General features: G+C 40.5%; 1 protein-coding gene across 1 annotated transcript in view; it reads right to left on the reverse strand.

Moving 5' to 3' along the window:
- Positions 1-1,070: 1,070 nt before the first annotated feature.
- SPTLC2 (serine palmitoyltransferase long chain base subunit 2) overlaps positions 1,071-20,103 on the reverse strand; it is a 112,254-nt gene continuing 93,221 nt past the window's right edge. Inside the window, exons 11-12 of the mRNA XM_007459778.1 lie at positions 17,667-17,796; positions 1,071-1,442 (exon numbers count right to left, since the gene is read on the reverse strand). Of these exons, the coding sequence (XP_007459840.1) occupies positions 1,323-1,442; positions 17,667-17,796 (250 nt within the window). The 3' untranslated portion in view covers positions 1,071-1,322. The remainder of the gene's footprint in view (positions 1,443-17,666; positions 17,797-20,103) is intronic.

Raw genomic sequence — 20,103 nt, forward strand, 5'->3', positions numbered from 1 at the left:
TTTTGCGGTACGTGGGCCCCTCACTGTTGTGGCCTCTACCATTGCGGAGCACAGGCTCTGGACGCGCAGGCTCAGTGGCTATGGCTCACAGGCCCAGCCACTCTGCGGCATGTGGGATCTTCCTGGACCAGGGCACAAACCCGTGTCCCCTGCATCGGCAGGCAGGCTCTCAACCACTGCGCCACCAGGGAAGCCCCAGAGTGATATTTAAATGGGTCATCTTCTAAAAAGAGTAAGTTAATAAACTTTAATCCTTAAATTAGGAACATGACGAATGATTTCTGAGCGGAGATTTACCAACATTCTCCTTTATCAGTTGAAACCCTAATATGGACCCAAACCCAGGCAGAGGCTGTCATAATTTTGAAAAGTAGAAAGCAGTCAGAAGGAAACCACAGACATTCTACAAGGAGCAATCACCCCTCTCCCCACCACCCCTGCCCTCACCCGCGCAGGAGGGCGTATCACTCTGTGGAGCAGCTTTGTACACAGAAGAGTGCGGTGTGAGTCGACTTCGGCACTGAGGTCTGACCAGAGGGGGATGTGGGTGCTTTTAAAACCATTTAAGTGTTTTAAACAGGGGGTGGGAGTGTTAGATTCCAGCTTGGGAAGAACCCAGAAACTGGACATGCCCTCAGATGGTGACCATTACGAAGAAACATTTGATGGTGAAGGAAGATATCATCTGGTGACCAGAACAAAATGGAATAAGACCAAGCCTTGGAGGCTCCTGGCCAGGGAGGGATATACAATGACAGGGAGTTTCAGCAATGTTAGCGTTTACTACTTTTCTTAAATGGCTAAACTTAAGACAAATTAAAACGCTTTGGTTGATTACGTGATTGGTTAAACAAGGATTCCAAGGCTGGCAACCTCTGAGACCTGGACTGGAAGTAAGTGGAAGGCACTTGCTCCCCAGGAAGGAGGGCCAGGTGAGTCTCGAGGCTGTAGTGCCAGGGCCAGCAGGAGCTTTGGATGGGCCCACCTCTGTGAGGCGGCTGGGAGAGGAAAATGGCCTGCGTGGTTAGCCAGAGACAGGGTAGGGTCAGTGTGATTTCACAAGTAGAATAGTTATAAAATAAAACATTTTTTTAATGGACAAAGAAGCAAAGTGAGTCACCTCCTTTTTTAAAGGTGATGTAGCAAAGGAAGGATGTGAAGCAGTTTTTCACTATTTACAAAATATCATTTAGAGTGGAGGGGGCCACCGTCAGTAGTTGAGGAAATCTCTTGCACAAGAAGTGTGGTTCCTGCAACTGGACTGGAAAGGCCACACACTCTCCTGGGTGAGGGAGAGTTCCTTTAGGGGAGCACCAAAAGGCTCAGTCTTCTGTTTCTTCATATGTAGTCTCGTCAAAGGGCCTGTCCAATAGAGGTACCGACCGATGACGGGAATATTTCAGGTGCAATAGGTCCCCGACTTCATCTATCTCCTTTAAAGCCTAAAATATACAAGACAGAGCAGAGGTTAGTCAGAGCCAGGAGGAGGAAGATACACTTGGTGCTTTATTTTTCTAAAAACAATCATGGCAAGATTATCCTGTGGTGGGACCATGTCCAATGCATTTTCTCTGAGCAGACTAGAGTCTAGCAATGGAAAGAGCTGCTTTTTGAGCAAGGACATCAGGCTGACCATGAAGAACAGGTTGTGAAGAGCAGGGATGCAGAATAAAGGGTATAATTCATCAAAATGGGACATGCTGGGGCTTCCCTGGTGACGCAGTGGTTAAGAATCCGCCTGCCAATGCAGGGGATTGGCAGGGGACAGAGGTTCGAGCCCTGGTCTGGGAAGATCCCACATGCTGTGGAGCAACTAAGCCCGTGTGCCACAACTACTGAGCCTGTGCTCTAGAGCCCGAGAGCCACAAGTACTGAGCTTGTGCGCCACAACTACTGAAGCCCACATGCCTAGAGCTGGTGCTCCACAACAAGGGAAGCCACCACAATGAGAAGCCCGCGCACCACAACAAAGGGTAGCCCCCGCCTGCCGCAACTAGAGAAAGCCCGCGCGCAGCAACGAAGACCCAACGCAGCCATAAATAAATAAATAAATAATTTAAAAAAAGAGAAAGAGCATTTTAATATTTTTAAAAAATATATGACATGCTTGGAAGAAGAAGGAATATGTATCCTGAATTTGCCAGGCTGGCTATAATTTGTCATTTCTCCTTTTACCCTCCAGTACTTGCTCTTTCTGTTATCACACTACCAAAAAAGTGAGGAGAAGGCTGCACTGCGATGCTTCCTAGATGCAAGATGAAGAGAGTCCCCAAAGTGGGCTGCTGTGCAGACTTAGTAAGAAAAAGTGGAAGCCAGCAAGGAAAGAAACAGAGCCAGCATTTAAACTCAGGTTTGATTTTAAACCCCCAAATCCTACCATTGAGAGATTATCTTGTCTTTCCATCAAAACTCTCTCAGTATAACTTTCTTTTCTATAAAACTTGCTCTTTTGTTTTTCAAATATGTTTCTTATAAAAATTAAAACACTAAGACAAGTGATGAAAAGTCTCTTCCTGATTGCAACACTAGCCCTACCTGGTAATCTGTGTATGGTTTCTTATATGTACTTAAAAACAAACAAACAAAGCCCAACTCCTGGTTGAAGTATACATACATACAGCAAAGTACACAAATCATAGTTCACACAGTTAACTTTCCAAAAAGCAGCACACAGAGAGTCAGAATAGAGAATGACAATGTAAGAAAGGGATATATGTTCAGAATTTCTTAGAAAATATTTAATGGAAGGACAAGGAAATTCCAAGCCCCAGATACCTCTCAGAGAAATCCATGGAAGATAGCAAAAATTTTGGAATCCTAGATTCTAAGGCTTTCTAATAAAAGCACCTGGCTCAGGTCACAGAATGCATTTTCAGATCATGGCAGCTCTCCAGCCCTGTTATTCACTCCCCAAGCACATGTGGATGTTGCCTAGTGGGTCTAATAGGCCTCAGCTCTGGAGACAATGGCTCTATCTAGGACACCATCTCATTAGACTAAGAAAGGGTAATGTGGGCAGTAGAAGCCCTATTGCCTAAGTGTGACTCTCCAAATTTCCATCACATCATATAAATCTTCTGTCCACTCTCATGGTTGTAATTCCATATGAAAATGTACATCTTCTAGTTCAGAAAAGGGAATCAGTTGATTATCAGTAAGTAGACACATATACCTGTTCCTAAATTTAACTTTAAAAAAATCAGTGTTTGTAGAGAGGAAAAAGAAACACCAATAAATAGTATTCCTTATTTATTCTAGCATAAGAAAAAAATACTCTTCACTCCAAATGTGAAAAATACAAAAAGCAAATAAGAGCTGGACTTCAACATGCTATCCGAACAGAGAAGAGGTTTAATTAAAAGCTCCACATAGAAACAATTTAAGATTGAATTTCAGCTGAGCGAACCCATTAACTGTTTATTCCCCTGACCTCTGATACAGGATTTATTAATTTAAAACAATACACGACTTACTAAGATCACAAAGTATATTCAGAAGAACATGATATTTTTCATCAATTGAAAAAGAAAATGAATAGAGACAGAAAAAAAGCCACAGTAGCCCAAAGGGATCTAGATAACAAGATTATGACTGATACCACACCAAATATCTCAGACGAATGGGTTTTATTTATATAAAAGGTAAAATTATGCGACTTCCCTGGTAGTCCAGTGCTTAAGACTCTGTGCTTCTAATGCAGGGTGCCCGAATTCAATCCCTGGATGGGGAACTAGATCCCACATGCCACAACTGAAAGAGTCCACATGCCGCAACTAAACATCCCGCATGCCTCAACGAAGATGCTGTGTGCCGCAACTAAAGACTCGGTGCAGCCAAATAAATAAATAAATAAATATTAAAAAGGAAAAAAAGGATAAGATTGTAACTAGAAACTGCTGGTCATGATGTGGGGTTACCTGGTTAGATTAGGAATAATGAAGACTTACAGGTACCAACTGTTAACGAACAGTCTACACTTACACTGAACCTCCAGATCACAGGGTAAGATGGGTTCTTAGGGAAAAAACATGTTAATTTAGGGTTGAGTATGGCCCCTGAATAAGAGAATATTCTAGGATAGTTGTGCACCCCTGAGCTAATGAGCTTGCTCTTCTTCTTTTAAAAAATAATAGCTTTACTGAGATACAATTCACATGCCAAAAAATTCACCTTTTTAAAAGTTTACAATTCAGTGCTTCTGAGTATATTCACAAAGTTGTACAACTTTCATCACTATCTAATTTTAAAGCATTATCATCTCAAAAAATAAACCCCATACTCATATCCTCATTCCTCCTTTCCTAGGCCCTGACAACCAGCAATCTATTTTCTGACCCAATGAATTTGTTTATTTCAGACATTTCATATAAATGTGGTCTTCTGTGTCTTCTTTCACTTGGCATAATGTTTTCAAGGCTCATCCATGTTGTAAGGGTACAAACTCATTCGTTTGCATGTGGTTATCCAGCTGTATAGAACCACTAGTTGAAGAGACTATACTTTCCCCATTAACTAGTCTTAGCCCCTTGTTGAAAATCAATTAGCCATAGATGTCTGGGTTTATTTCTTGACTCTTAATTCTATTCCATTGGTCTATAAGTCTATCTTTATGCTAGTACTCTGCTGTTTCAATTACTGTAGCTTTGAAGTAAGTTTTAAAATCAGGAAATTTGAGTCCCCCAACTTCTATTTTCTTTTTCAACATTGATTTGGCTATCTGGGGCCCCCTACAATTCCATATGAATTTGATGATCAGCCCTTCTACTTCTTCCAAAAAAAAAAAAAAAAAAAAAATTGTAATTTTGATACGGATTGCAATGGATCTACAGATCTTGCTGTACTCCATATTAACAATATTAAATCTTCCAGCCCATGAACATAGGGTATCTTTCCATTTATTTAAATCTTCTTTCGTTTCTTTCAGCAATGTTTCATAGCAATATGCAAGTCTTTCACCTCCCCTGGTTAAATTTATTCCTAGGTAGTATATTCTTTTGAATGCTCTCATAAATGAAATATTAATTTCCTTTTCATGTGTTCATTGCCAGTGTATAGAAATACACTAGTTTTTGTGTCTTTTACTCTGAAATTTTGCTGAATATATTATATCTATCTAATATATATCTAGCAGATTAGTTTTTTGTGTGTGAATTGTATAGCATATTCTATATACAGAATCATGTCATGGGGCTCATTAATAAATGAAAGTTCGTTTTTATCTCATAATGTTCATGTTTACTTCCATAAAAAAATCATAAGACAAAATGACTTCAACAAAACTGTGGTTTCAAAAAATGCACTTTATGCTTAAAAAAAACCTAAATGGGGCTTCCCTGGTGGCGCAGTGGTTGAGAATCCGCCTGCCAATGCGGGAGACGTGGGTTCGAGCCCTGGCCCTGGAGGGTCCCACATGCTGCGGAGCAACTAAGCCCGCGAACCACAACTACTGAGCCCACATGCCACAACTACTGAAGCCCATGAGCCACACCTACTGAAGCCTGTGTGCCTAGAGTCTGTGCTCCGCAACAAGAGAAGCCATCGCAGCAAAGAGTAGCCCCTGCTCACGCAACTAGAGAAAGCCCACACTCAGCAGTGAAGACTCAACACAGCCAAAAATAAATAAATAAATAGATAAATAAATTTAAAAAAAAAACCTAAATGGAAGGCAAAGTCAAATAATCCTGCAAGTGGATCTTATGAGAAAAATATTAGCACTCTTAACTGGTAAACACGTTTGTCGGCAACAGAAATCTAACAAGATATACTGGCTACATCTAAATTATTTCTCTCTTTTTTAAAAAAATTATTTATTTGGCTGGGCCAGGTCTTTAGTTGTGGCACGCAGGATCTTCGTTGCAGCACGTGGGCTCTTAGTTGTGGTGTGCTGGATCTAGTTCCCTGACCAGGGATTGAACCCGGGCCCCCTGCATTGGGAGTGTGGAGTCTTAACCGCTGGACCACCAGGGAAGTCCCTAAATGATTTCTTGAATGTGTACAGTTATCAGGAGTAAACACTGTCAGAAAACACAGTGAATTACTATAGCCATTGCATTTAATGGCACAGATACTTTTTAAAAGGTGTGCTGAAACTCCTAAACACCCAAAGCAGAGTGGAAGAAAAGTTGATATTGCTGGGTTAAAAAATAATCAATGAAGAAATTCACCAGTAAGATTTTTGAGTAAAGTGAAAATCTATTAGAAAAAATCCGAAAGGTATAATCAAAATAAAAAAGAAGAAAAACAAAGATACAGTATCAATAAACTGAATTCAATTTCAGTGTCAGAAGATTAAGAATATACTCATACTGGTAGGAGTTTTGCTATGAAGAAATAGGGAAGAAAAATCCAAATCTTTAGCAGTTAAGAAAATTAAAATGTCAAGTAAACTTTTAAAGACATGCATTCATAATATTCTTTAAGACTAGTAGCTCTCCAATGAATTAATATTGATATTTCTATCAACTAATTTTATGCAAATATGTTCTAGAGCTCTATAAACTCTCAGAAGTAATACTTATGTAATGTAAAGTCTGAAATCTTGAAGATGTTGGAGACAAGATGGTGGAACAGAAGGACTTGAGTTCACCCCCTCTCACAAAAACACCAAAATCACAAGTAACTGCTGAACAACCATTGACAAAAAACACTGGAACCTGCTAAAAAAGATATTCTACATCTAAAGACAAAGAAAAGGCCACAGTGAGATGGTAGGAGGGGCGCATTCACGATATAACCAAATCCCATGCCCACCGGGTGGGTGACCCACAAACTGGAAAATAATTACATGGTAGAGGTTCTCCCACAGGAATGAGAGTTCTGAACCCCACATCAGGCATCCCGGCCTGAGGGTCTGGTATCGGAAGGAGGAGCCCCCAGAGCATTTGGCTTTGAAGGCCAGTGGGGCTTGATTGCAGGAACTCCACAGGACTGAGGGAAACAGAAACTCCACTCTTGGAAGGCAGCACACACAAGGTCTCATAAGCACCAGGACCCAGGGGAAAAAGCAGTGACTACATAGGAGCCAGGGCCAGACCTACATGCTGGTCTCAGAGGGTCGCTTGGGGAGGTGGGGGGGGGGGCGGATGTGGCATACTGTGGGGACAAGGACACTGGTGGTGGAAGTACTGGGGAGTACTCATTGGCATGAGCTCTCTGGGAGTCTGCCATTTTGACACCAAGACCTGGCCCTACCCAACAGCCTATAGTCTCCAGTGCTGGGATGCCTCAGACCAAACAACCAATACAGCGAGAACACAGTCCCAACCATCAGCAGACAGGCTGCCTAAAGCCTTCCTGAGCCCACAGCCACCTCTAAACACACCCCTTGATATGGCCCTGTCCACCAGAGGGACAAGACCCAGCTCTACCCACCAGTGGGCAGGCACCAGTCCCTCCCACCAGGAGGCCTGCACAAGCCTCTAGACCAGCCTCACCCACCAGGGGGCAGACACCAGAAGGAAGAGGAACTACAACCCTGCAGCCTGTGGAATGGAGACTGCAAACACAGAAAGTTAGACAAAATGAGACAGCAGAGGAATATGTTCCACAGAAGGAACAAGATAAAAACCCCAGAAGAACAACTAAGTCAAGTGGAGATAGGCAATCTACCTGAAAAAGAATGGAGGCACAGACCGAGAAGGTACAAGAAATGTATTACAAAGAGCTAGAAGATATAAAGAACAAACAAACATAGTTGAACATGAAATGAAAAATACACTAGGAGGAATCTATAACAGAATAAATGAGGCAGAAGAACGGATAAGTGAGCTGGAAGACAGAATGGTGGAAATCACTGCAGCAGAACAGAATAAAGAAAAAAGAATGAAAAGAAATAAGGACAGTTTCAGAGACCTCTGGAACAACATTAAACACAGCAACATTCGCATTACAGGGATCGCAGAAGGAGGAGAGAGTTAGGGCCTAAGAAAATACGTGAAGAGATAATAGCTAAAAACTTCCCTAACATGGGGAAAAGAACAGTCACCCAACTCCAGGAAGTGCAGAGTCCCATACAGCATAAAACCAAGGAGGAACATGCTGAGTCACATATTAATCAAACTGACAAAAATTAAAGGCAAAGAGAAAATATTAAAAGCAACAAGGGAAAAGCAACAAATAACATACAAGGGAACCTCCATAAGGTTATAAGCTGATTGTTTCACCAGAAACTCTGCAGGGTAGAAGGAAGTGGCACAATGTATTTAAAGTGATGAAAGGGAAAAACCTGCAACCAAGAATACTCTACACAGCTAGGCTCTCATTCAGATTTGACGGAGAAATCAAAAGCTTTACAGACAAGCAAAAGCTGACAGAATTCAGCACCACCAAACCAGGTTTACAACAATTGAGTAAGGAACTTCTCTAGGTTGAAAAGAAAAGGCCACAATTAGAAACAAGAAAATTACAAATGGGAAAGCTCACTGGTAAAGGCAAACATACAGTAAAGGTAGGAAATCATCCACACACAAATACGATATCAAAACCAACAACTGTGAGGAGAGCACAAATGCAAGATATTGGAAATGCATTTGAAATTAAGAGGCCAGCAACTTATAACAATCTTGTATGTAGACAGACTGCTATATCAAAACCTCATGGTAACTGCAAACCAAAAATCTACAGTAGGTACACACAAACAAAAAAGAAAGGAATCCAAACACAACACTAAAGATAGTCATCAAATAACAAGAGAACAGAAGAGGAAGGGAAGAAAAAAGACCTATGAAAACATATCCAAAACAATTAACATAATGGTAATAAAAACATACATATAGATAATTACCTTAAATGTAAATGAATTAAATGTTCCAACCAAAAGACACAGACTGGCTGAATGGATACAAAAACAATACTTGTATACATGTTGTCTACAAGAGACCCACTTCAGATCTAGGGATGTACAGAGTGAAAGTGAGGGGATGGAAAAAGGTATTCCATAAAAATGGAATTCAAAAGAAAGCTGGAGTAGCAATACTCATATCAGACAAAATAGACTTTAAAATAAAGACTGCTACAAGGGACAAACAAGGTCACTACATAATAATCAAGGGATCAATCAAAGAAGAAGATATAACAACTAGAAATATATATGCACCCAACATAGGAGCACCCCAATATATAAGGCAAATGCTAACAGCCATAAAAGGGGAAGTCAACAATAACCCGATAATAGTGGGGGAACTTTAACACCCCACTTACATCAATGAACAGATCATCCAGACAAAAAATCAATAAGGAAACACAGGCCTTAAATGACACATTGGATTTGATGGCCTTAATTGATATTTATAGAGCATTCCACCTGAAAGCCAACAGAATACACATTCTTTTCAGGTGCACGTGGAACATTTCTCCAGGATAGATCACATGCTGGACCACAAAGCAAGCCTCAGTAAATTTAAGAAAACTGAAATCAAAGTATCTTTTCTGGGGTTCCCTGGTGGCGCAGTGGTTGAGAGTCCACCTGCCGATGCAGGGGACACGGGTTTGTGCCCCGGTCCAGGAAGATCCCACATGCCATGGAGCAGCTGGGCCCGTGAGCGATGGCCGTTGAGCCTGCGCGTCCAGAGCCTTGCTCCGCAATGGGAGAGGCCACAACAGTGAGAGGCCCACATACCGCAAAAAAAAAAAAAAAAAAAAAGTATCTTTTCCAACCACAATGCTATGAGATTAGAAGTCAATTACAAGAAAAAAAACTGTAAAAAACACAACTGGAGGCTAAACTATATGCTACTAAACAAGCAACGGATCACTGAAGAAATCAAAGAGGGAATCAAAAAATACCTAGAGACAAATGAAAACATGATGATCCAAAACCTATGGGACACAGCAAAAGCAGTTCTAAGAGGGAACTTTATAGCAATACAAGCTTACCTCAGGAAATAAGAAAAATCTCAAAGAAACAACCTAACCTAACACCTAAAGCAACTAGAGAAAGAACAAACAAAACCCTAAGTTAGTAGAAGAAATCATAAAGATCAGAGCAGAAATAAATGAAATACAGACTAAAAAACACAATAGAAAAGATCAATGAAACTAAAAGCTGGTTCTTTGAAAAGATAAACAAAATTGATAAACCTTTAGACAGACTCATCAAGAAGAAAGGGAGAGGGCTCAAATCAGTAAAATTAGAAATGAAAAGGGAGAAGTTATAACTGACACCACAGAAATACAAAGGACCATAAGAGACTACTGTAAGCAACTATATGCCAATAAAATGACAACCTAAAATAAATGGACAAATTCCAAAAAGGTACAATCTCCCAAGACCGATTCAGAAAGAAACAGAAAATATGAAGTGACCAATCACAAGTACTGAAGTTGAAACTGTGGTTAAAAAACTCCCAACAGGGACTTCTCTGGTGGTCCAGTGTTGAGACTCCGCACTTCCAATGCAGGGGGTGTGGGTTCGATCCCTGGTCGGGGAACTAGGATCTCACATGCCATGCAGTGTGGCCAAAAAATAAATAAATAAAAATAAAAATACTTTGTGTGTGTGTGTGTGTGTGTGTCTGTGTGTGTCTGTGTGTGTATAAAAACTCCCAACAAACAGAGGTCCAGGACCAGATGGCTTTGCAGGTGAATTCTATCAAACATTTAGAGAAGAGTTAACACCTATCCTTCTGAAACTATTCCCCAAAATTGCCAAGTAAGGAACACTCCCTAACTCATTCTATAAGGCCACTATCACCCTGATACCAAAACCACACAACAATACCATAATGGAAGAAAATTACAGGCCAGTAACACTGATGAACATGGTCACAAAAATCCTCGACAAAATACTAGCAAACTGAATCCAATGATACATTAAAAGGATCATACACCATGACCAAGTGAGATTTATCCCAGGGATACAAGAATTTTTCAATGTCCACAAATCAATCAGTGTGATATACCACTTTAACAAATTGAAGAATAAAAACTATATGATCATCTCAATAGATGCAGAATTTTGACAAAATTCAACACCCATTTATGATAAAAACTCCCCAGATGGGCTTCCCTGATGGCGCAGTGGTTGAGAATCTGCCTGCCAATGCAGGGGATACGGGTTCGAGCCCTGGTCTGGGAAGATCCCACATGCCACGGAGCAACTGGGCCCGTGAGCCACAACTACTGAGCCTGCGCGTCTGGAGCCTGTGCTCCGCAACAAGAGAGGCCGCGACAGTGAGAGGCCCGTGCACCGCGATGAAGAGTGGCCCCCACTTGCCACAACTGGAGAGAGCCCTCGCACAGAAACGAAGACCCAACACAGCCAAAAATAAATAAATAAATTAAAAAAAAACAAACAAACAACTCTCCAGAAAGTGAGCATAGAGGGAACCTATTTCTGGGAGTTGCCTGGTGGCCTAGTGGTTAGGATTCAGTGCTGTCGCTGCAGTGGCCTGGGCTTGATCCCTGGCTGGGGAACTGAGATCCCACAAGCCATGTAGTGCAGCCAAAAGAAGAGGGAAGCTACCTCAACATAGTAAAGCCCATATATGACAAACCCACAGCTAACATCATACTCAATGGTGAAAAGTTGAAAGCATTTCCTCTAAGATCAGTAACAAGACAACGATGTTCACTCTTGCCACTTTTATTCAACATAGTTTTGGAAGTCCTAGACACAGAAATCAGAGAAGAGAACGAAATAAAAGGAATCCAAATTGGGAAAGAAGTAAAACTGTCACTGTTTGCAGATGACATGATACTATACATAGAAAATCCTAAAGATGTTACCAGAAAACTACTAGAGCTCATCAATGTATTTCGTAAAGTTGCAGGATACAAAATTAATACACAGAAATCTCTTGCATTCCTATACACTAACACCAAAAGATCAGAAAGAGAAATTAAGGAAACAATCCCATTTGCCGTCACATCAAAAAGAATAAAATACCTAGGAATAAACCTACCTACGGAGGCAGAAGACCTGTACTCTGAAAACTATGTGATGCTGATGAAAGAAATCAAAGATGACACAGACAGATGGAAAGATAAACCATGTTCTTAGATTGGAAGAATCAATATTGTCAAAATGACTATACTACCCAAGGCAATCTACAGATTCAATGCAATCCCTATCAAATCACCAAGGGCATTTTTTGCAGATCTAGAACAAAAAATCTTAAAATTTGTATGCAGACATAAAAGACTCTGAATAGGCAAAGCAATCCTGAGAAAGAAAAATGGACCTGGAGGAATCAGGCTATACTGACTTCAGACTATACGATAAAAGCTACAGTAATCAAAACAGCATGGTATGGGCACAAAGACAGACTTATAGATCAACGGAACAGGATAGAAAGCCCAGAAATAAACCCACGAACCTATGGTCAATTAATCTGTGACAAAGGAGGCAAGGATATACAATGGAGAAAAGACAATCTCTTCAATAAGCGGTGCTGGGAAAACTGGACAGTTACATGTAAAAGAATGAAATCAGAACATTCTCTAACACCATATACAAAAACACCCTCAAAATGGACTAAAGACCTAAATGTAAGACCAGATACTATAAAATTCTTAAGAGGAAAACATAGGCAGAACACTCTTTGACATAAATCGCAGCAATGTCTTTTTGGATCCACCTCCTAGAGTAATGAAAATAAAAACAAAAATAAACAAATGGGATCTAATTAAACTTAAGAGCTTCTGCACAGCAAAGGAAACCATAATCAAACAAAGAGACAGGACTTCCTGGGTGGCACAGTGGTTAAGAATCCGCTTGCGAAGGCAGGGGACACGGGTTCGATCTCTGGTCTGGGAAGATCCCACATGTGGCAGAGCAACTAAGCCCATGCGCCACAACTACTGAGCCTGCGCTCTAGAACCTGTGAGCCACAACTACCAAGCCCATGTGCCACAACTACTGAAGCCCATGTGACCTAGAGCCCGCATACCGCAACTACTGAGCCCATGCGCTACAACTACTGAAGCCCACATGCCTAGAGCCCATGCACTGCAACAAGAGAAGCCACGGCAATGAGAAGCCCATGCACCGCAATGAACAGTAGACCCCGCTTGCCGCTAAGTAGAGAAAGGCCGCGTGCAGCAATGAAGACCCAACGCAGCCAAATAAATAAATAAATAAACAAAGAAACAGCCCAGAGAATGGGAGAAAATATTTGCAAGTGATGCGACCGACAAGGGATTAATTTCCAAAATATAAGAATGGCTCGTGCAGCTCAATATCACAAAAACAACCCAATCAAAAAATGGGCAAAGATCTACACAGACAATTCCCCAAAGAAGACATAGAGAGGGCCAAAAAGCACATGAAAAGATGCTTAACATCACTAATTATTAGAGAAAAGCAAATCAAAACTACAGTGAGGTATCACCTCACACCGGTCAGAATGGCCATCATCAAAAAGCCTACTAACAGGGCTTCCTTGGTGGCGCAGTGGTTAAGAATCCACCTGCCAATGCAAAGGACACAGGTTCGAGCCCTGGTCTGGGAAGATCCCACATGCCACAGAGCAACTAAGCCCATGCGCCACAACTACTGAGCCTGTGCTCTAGAGCCTGTGAGCCACAACTACTGAGCCTGCGTGCCACAACTACTGAAGCCCATGCACCTAGAGCCCATGCTCCACAATGAGAGAAGCCACCGCAACGAGAAGCCCACGCACTGCAACAAAGATTTTGCTTAAAGACATCTACATTTTAATTGGGGATTCCTGGGCACAGGGCGTGTGAACTTAAATAGCAGTTGCCCAAAAAGTTTTTGGCAATAAAACTCTTTTATCTTTAAATAAACTTAATTTAAAACCCAATTTATTAAAAAACGATAGTGGTACTATTATCCTATTAATTACTCAAATAACATTAATATACTTTTTAATAGTCAATTATTATTGGTTCATGTTGGGGGGCAGGAAAGAGACAAACCCACTTGTTCTCTTGGTCTCCCCCTCATATCATCTCGGTGACCTCTGAAGACCTTCCACAAAATCCCCAAGTACTGAGGAACACAGTTTGAAAACCCGTAACGTAAACTCTCATGTCAGGAATGTGTGGTAGATCCTCTCATCTTTTTTATTTTATTGTACTGGAGTATAGTTGCTTTATAATGTTGTGTTAGTTTCAGGTATACAGCAAAGTGATTCACTTATACATACACATATATATATATATTCTTTTTCAGATTCTTTTCTCATTTAGGTTATGACAGAATATTGAGTAGAGTTCCCTGTGCTATACAGTAGGTCCTTGTTGGTTACTTACCTTATATATAGTAGTGTGTGTATGTTAATCCCAAGCTCCTGGTTTATCCCTCCCCGCCACGTTTCCCCTTTGGTAACCATAAGTTTGTTTTCAAAATCTGTGAGTCTGTTTCTGTTCTGTAAACAAGGTCATTTATATGACTTTTTTAAAAAGTAGATTCCACATATGAGTGATATATGATATTTGTCTTTCTCTGTCTGACTTACTTCACTTAGTATGATAATCTCTAGATCCATCCACCTTGCTGAAAATGGCATTATTTCATTCATTTTTATGGCTGAGTAATATTCCATTGTATATACATACTACATCTTCTTTATCCATTCATCTGTCGATAGACATTTAGGTTGCTTCCACGTCCTGGCTAAGTTCTGAAAACCTTGTAAATAGTGCTACAATGAACATTGGGGTGCATGTACCTTTTTGAATTATGGTTTTCTCTGGGTATATGCCCAGGAGTGGAATTGTGGAATCATATGGTAACTCTGTTTTTGCAGCTCAATATCACAAAAACAACCCAATCAAAAAATGGGCAAAGATCTACACAGACAATTCCCCAAAGAAGACATAGAGAGGGCCAAAAAGCACATGAAAAGATGCTTAACATCACTAATTATTAGAGAAAAGCAAATCAAAACTACAGTGAGGTATCACCTCACACCGGTCAGAATGGCCATCATCAAAAAGCCTACTAACAGGGCTTCCTTGGTGGCGCAGTGGTTAAGAATCCACCTGCCAATGCAAAGGACACAGGTTCGAGCCCTGGTCTGGGAAGATCCCACATGCCACAGAGCAACTAAGCCCATGCGCCACAACTACTGAGCCTGTGCTCTAGAGCCTGTGAGCCACAACTACTGAGCCTGCGTGCCACAACTACTGAAGCCCATGCACCTAGAGCCCATGCTCCACAATGAGAGAAGCCACCGCAACGAGAAGCCCACGCACTGCAACAAAGAGTAGCCCCTGCTCACCATAACTAGAGAAAGCCCAGGTGCATTAATGAAGACCCAATGCAGCCAAAACAAAAAACAAAAAAAGACAGTGGACCAGGCTTGACTAGACATCATGGTACTCTTCACCACTGCACACACTTCAAAAAAAAAGAGTCTACAAAGTCTACAAACAATAAATGCTAGAGAGGGTGTGGAGAAAAGGGAACCCTCCTACACTCTTGGTGGGAATGTAAGTTGGTGCAGCCACTGTGGAAAACAGTATGGAGGTTCCTCAGAAAACTAAAACTAGAACTACCATATGATCCAGCAGTCCCACTCCTGGGTATATATCCAGACAAAACTAAAATTAAAAAAGATGCATGCACCCCTATGTTCCTAGCAGCACTATTTACAATAGCCAAGACATGGAAATAACCTAAATGTCCATCAACAGAGGAATGGACAAAGAAGATGTGGTACATATATACAATGGAATATTACTCAGCCATAAAAAAGAATGAAGTAATGCCATTTGCAGCAACATGGATGGACCTAGTGATTATCATACTAAGTGAAATCAGACAGAGAAAGAGAAATATCATATGATAACATTTATATGTGGAATCTAAAGAAATGACACAAATGAACTTATTTACAAAACAGGAATAGACCCACAGACTTAGAGAACGAACTTATGGTTACCAAAGGGGAAAGGTGGGGGTGCGAGATAAATTAGGAGTTTGGGATGAACATATACACACGACTATATATGAAATAGATAACAAGGACCTACTGTATAGCTCAGGGAACTCTACTCACTCCTCTGTAATAAGCTACATGGGAAAAGAATCTGGAAAAGAATAGATATATGTATATGTATAAACTGAATCACTGTTGTACACTTGAAACTAACACAACATTGTAAATCAACTATACTCCAATATAAAATAAAAATTTTTTAAAAAGTAAAAATAATCAAGATACTGGGAGAAGACAGAACCTAAATCAATGAAACAGAACAGACTTTTCAGAAATGAATTTACACAATATATTCAACTGATTTTTGACAAAGTTGTTAAGGAAAACACATGGAGGAATGATAGCCTTTTTTCAAAAAATGATGCTGAATATGAATAATAGCCTAAAAGACCTCTAAAAACTTGATAATATGAAAATAAAAGATAAACAATGAGACTTGGACATAAACTTGTACAGATACTTTATCACAGAAGATACACAGATGGCAACTGAGCACATTAAAAAAAAAAGGTTCAACAACATTTGTGATCAGGGAAATACAATCTAAAGTCATCATGTTATCCAATGTACATATTAGAGGGACTAGAATTTTAAAGTATAATGGACGCAGCTTCGATCCCTGGTCTGGGCACTAATATCCCACATGCTGCAGGGCAACTAAGCTCAGATGCCACAACTAGAGAGAAGCCTGTGCACCGCAGCGGAGGATCCCGCATGCCATAACGAAGATCCCGCGTGCCGCAACTAAGACCCGATGTGGCCAAAAATAAAATAAATATTTTTTAAAAATTAATAAGCCAATCCTAATTCAGAGAGAAATAAGAAAAACATTAGAAATATTGATATTGATATGAAGATGTGCTTTACTAAAATATGTGGGATTCCACTGACATGGTGTTCATTGGAAAATCCATATCCAAATCAAAAAGTTAGAAAATAATAGCAAAATAAACCAACAGAAGGATAAGAAAAAATTCAAAAGGGAAAAATACACTAGAAATTCTAAAAAAAAAATAAATAAATAAAAAATGCTAAAAAGAAGTCTGAAGTCTCAGGTGTGAAATAATAGCATATTAAGAGAATATCAAGAGATGAGAACATATTAAGAGACCATAAATAATTACATTCAGTAATAATTATGAGCTCCTACTATGTGCCTGGCACTGTGGTAGGTCCTGGGGATACAGAATGAGAAAAATAGACTTAGCCCCTCCTAAAGATTTATCTAATGGTAAAGATTGCCATTAAATAATTACAGGTGTAAAGAATTTCCTAGGGGAGAGTCTTAAGATTTCCAGAAATATCTAGCCAAGAGGGTTTGGGAAAACCCTTGAGCAAGTTTCTTTTAAGTGGAGATGTTAAAAATGAGTAGCAGTCAGCCAGGCAACGGAGAGAGAAAGGTCAAGAGAGAAACTGCCACAGACAGAACAACACACAAGAAAGCTCAGGGGAGAAACAGCTAGAGTAGAAAGAGAATGTAGAGCTGTAGAGATCATAATGGGAGAGAGAGTGGAACAAGATGAAGCCAGAAAATTCCCGAGAGCCCTGATCATGCAGGGTCTGGTGGGTGATGCTAACAGTTTTGCAATTTTTTGTAAATAGCAATGTATTAAGCAGCATTGTGCACGCCCTCCTCTACTTCACCAGTAAATATCTCAGGTGCTCAAAGAACATCAGGACCAACAGATGATTAATTTCATCTGATATACAGGCCTTCTTAGTATAAGGTATATTTATATCAAAGTGAAAATGTCTACTTACAGTATCAAGCATTTCTTTGGTATGAGCTGCTGACAGGCAAAACCTGGCTCTGGACTCAATGATTGGGGTAGCAGGAAATCCTACCACAACTACACCGATATTCCGCTTTAGCATCTCCCGTCCAAAGGCGCTGCAGAGGGAAAACAAGAAAAGAAACCAGGAAGAATAATAAAGCACACAGTACAAAGGCCTGCATGATGTAAACTCTTGGGTGATACAGGCACTAGACAGTTCTATTAGGAATTTCTTCTAACTTCCATGAAAGTTAAAACTGACAGTTTACAAAGACTTCTTTTATTCAATCCTAAAGTGGTCTTCTCCCAAATAGTTTCCTTCAGAAAGGTGAAAGAATATTGTTGGCACAGATCAATTTTTAATAGGGCTTGCCTAAAGTAATTTGCAACTGTAGCCTTAAGGTGTCACTGATATATAACAGTGGTTCAGAGGTTTCAAAATGAACTTGTTTAAAACCTGGTCCTTGAAATGTTAGGCCTGGCAGTTTAAAAAATTCTTAAGATTAAGGATGCAAAGGATCTGGACATCTTTCTGCTGGCAGAAAGGCCAAGCAGTAGCCTTCCAGGCCAGGCATTTTTTGGATCGACTTAAGTGTTGAGCTGCCTTTGTAATTCAGGGTTTCCTTTGGTGTTTGTGAGGCCAGCTCATCCCCAGCCTTCAGATGACCACCCAGACCACACAGTTCTTGTTTAACCCCCCATCCCAAGCCAAACTTGTGGCATGTGACCTTACTCTACATCTGTATCTTGCTTAATTAACACAATTTTAACTTTCATGTAAATTTTGTTATTTACTAAATTATGTTATTCTTTGTCCTTTTCTCTTGTTGACCTACCTTATTCCTTTCTGACTTTTCCCTTAGCTGTTTAAAGCATTTGTTTGAGAATAAAAAATTCCACTCACTTTAGTAATAGCACCAGCTTTCCCCACTCCTAGTAACAGTACATCCTCTTCAATGCATTTCCTTTGTGTCAGGCCAAGTCCTGCATCTTTAGCACATGCTCCCGAACTGTCTAGTGCTTTATTCCAATTCTGCCTTACTCTAAATCTTAATGTACATAGTCAGTTTCACCTGTATAGAATAAATTAGACACAGTCCTCTCTAAAGAAAGGGTTCTAGACTAAGTCAATCCTCCAGAACAGGTAACTTTTTGAGTTCATTTATGATGGTAATTCCATTTAAAGAAGAATGAGGGAAATCCTACACCTCTGCTTTGGTGTAGGATTCCCTCATTTCCTCCATCTCCTCTGAAAGCCATAATGCCAAGTGCCCATATGACTTCCTACTGGAAACTAAACTCCTCTTTTTCCCTCAATGAGCACCCTTTCCCAATATCCCCCCTTCACTAACTTTGGAATCACCATACTTCCAGGTTCCCTGATTTAATTTTCCCTCCTATATTCACTTTAATCAACATTTATTGAGTGCGTGGGGCTGTGGTGGGAGCTGGGGATTCAAAGATGAATAAAAATATTTGCTCCTTTAATGAGTTCCATTAAACCTGAGAAATGATCCTTACTCAATTTTATATTTACAATCCAGTCAAAACTCACAAACCTGAAAAGATGTGCCTTTCTTACTGAACCTATACTAAGCAGATGACTCCTTTATTTTATTTTTAAAATAAATTTATTTACTTATTTTTGGCTGTGTTGGGTCTTTTTTGCTACGCATGGGCTTTCTCTAGTTGCGGCAAGCGGGGGCTACTCTTCGTTGCGGTGCGCAGGCTCTAGTTGCGTGGGTTTCAGTAGTTGTGGCACACGGGCTCAGCAGTTGTGGCTCGTGGGCTCTAGAGTGCAGGCTCAGTAGTTGTGGCACACGGGCTTAGTTGCTCCGTGGCATGTGGGATATTTCTGGACCAGGGCTCGAACCCGTGTCCCCTGCATTGGCAGGCGGATTCTTAACCACTGCACCACCAGGGAAGTCTGACTCCTTTATTTTATATCTCTGGTGCAATTTTGCACATAATTATTAAATTATTAATTACTAAATTATTAAATAATTAGATTTGTCCACTTCATATCTGCTTTTCATATATATTTTGGTTTCGTTATACATCTGTACTTCTCAAATACATTGAAAGCTATTCCAGGGCAAAGATTTCCATTATACACGCCTTGCACAAGCCAGAGAGGCTGGTGTAAAGTGCATATCTGACCTCATGGCTCACTGCTCCCCCTTGGGCACTGCACTTCACCTCCACTCACCTCCTGCTAGTCTTCCATCAGCTAAGTATGTTCCTGCATTGTGGCCTTGGCACAGAATCTTCTTCCTCCAAGTGGCTAACTTGCTTAGCTAGTTCAAGCTCAGATGTCATCTTCCCTTACCCCTGAGGCTCTCCAGGGTGACCACCCCATTTAATACTGTAATCTGCCCACCCACAGTGCACTCTCAAACCCCATATCCTGCTCTATTTTTTCC

The sequence above is a fragment of the Lipotes vexillifer genome, unplaced genomic scaffold, assembly GCF_000442215.2.
Source record: "Lipotes vexillifer unplaced genomic scaffold, Lipotes_vexillifer_v1.1 scaffold39, whole genome shotgun sequence".
NCBI lineage: Eukaryota > Metazoa > Chordata > Mammalia > Artiodactyla > Lipotidae > Lipotes > Lipotes vexillifer.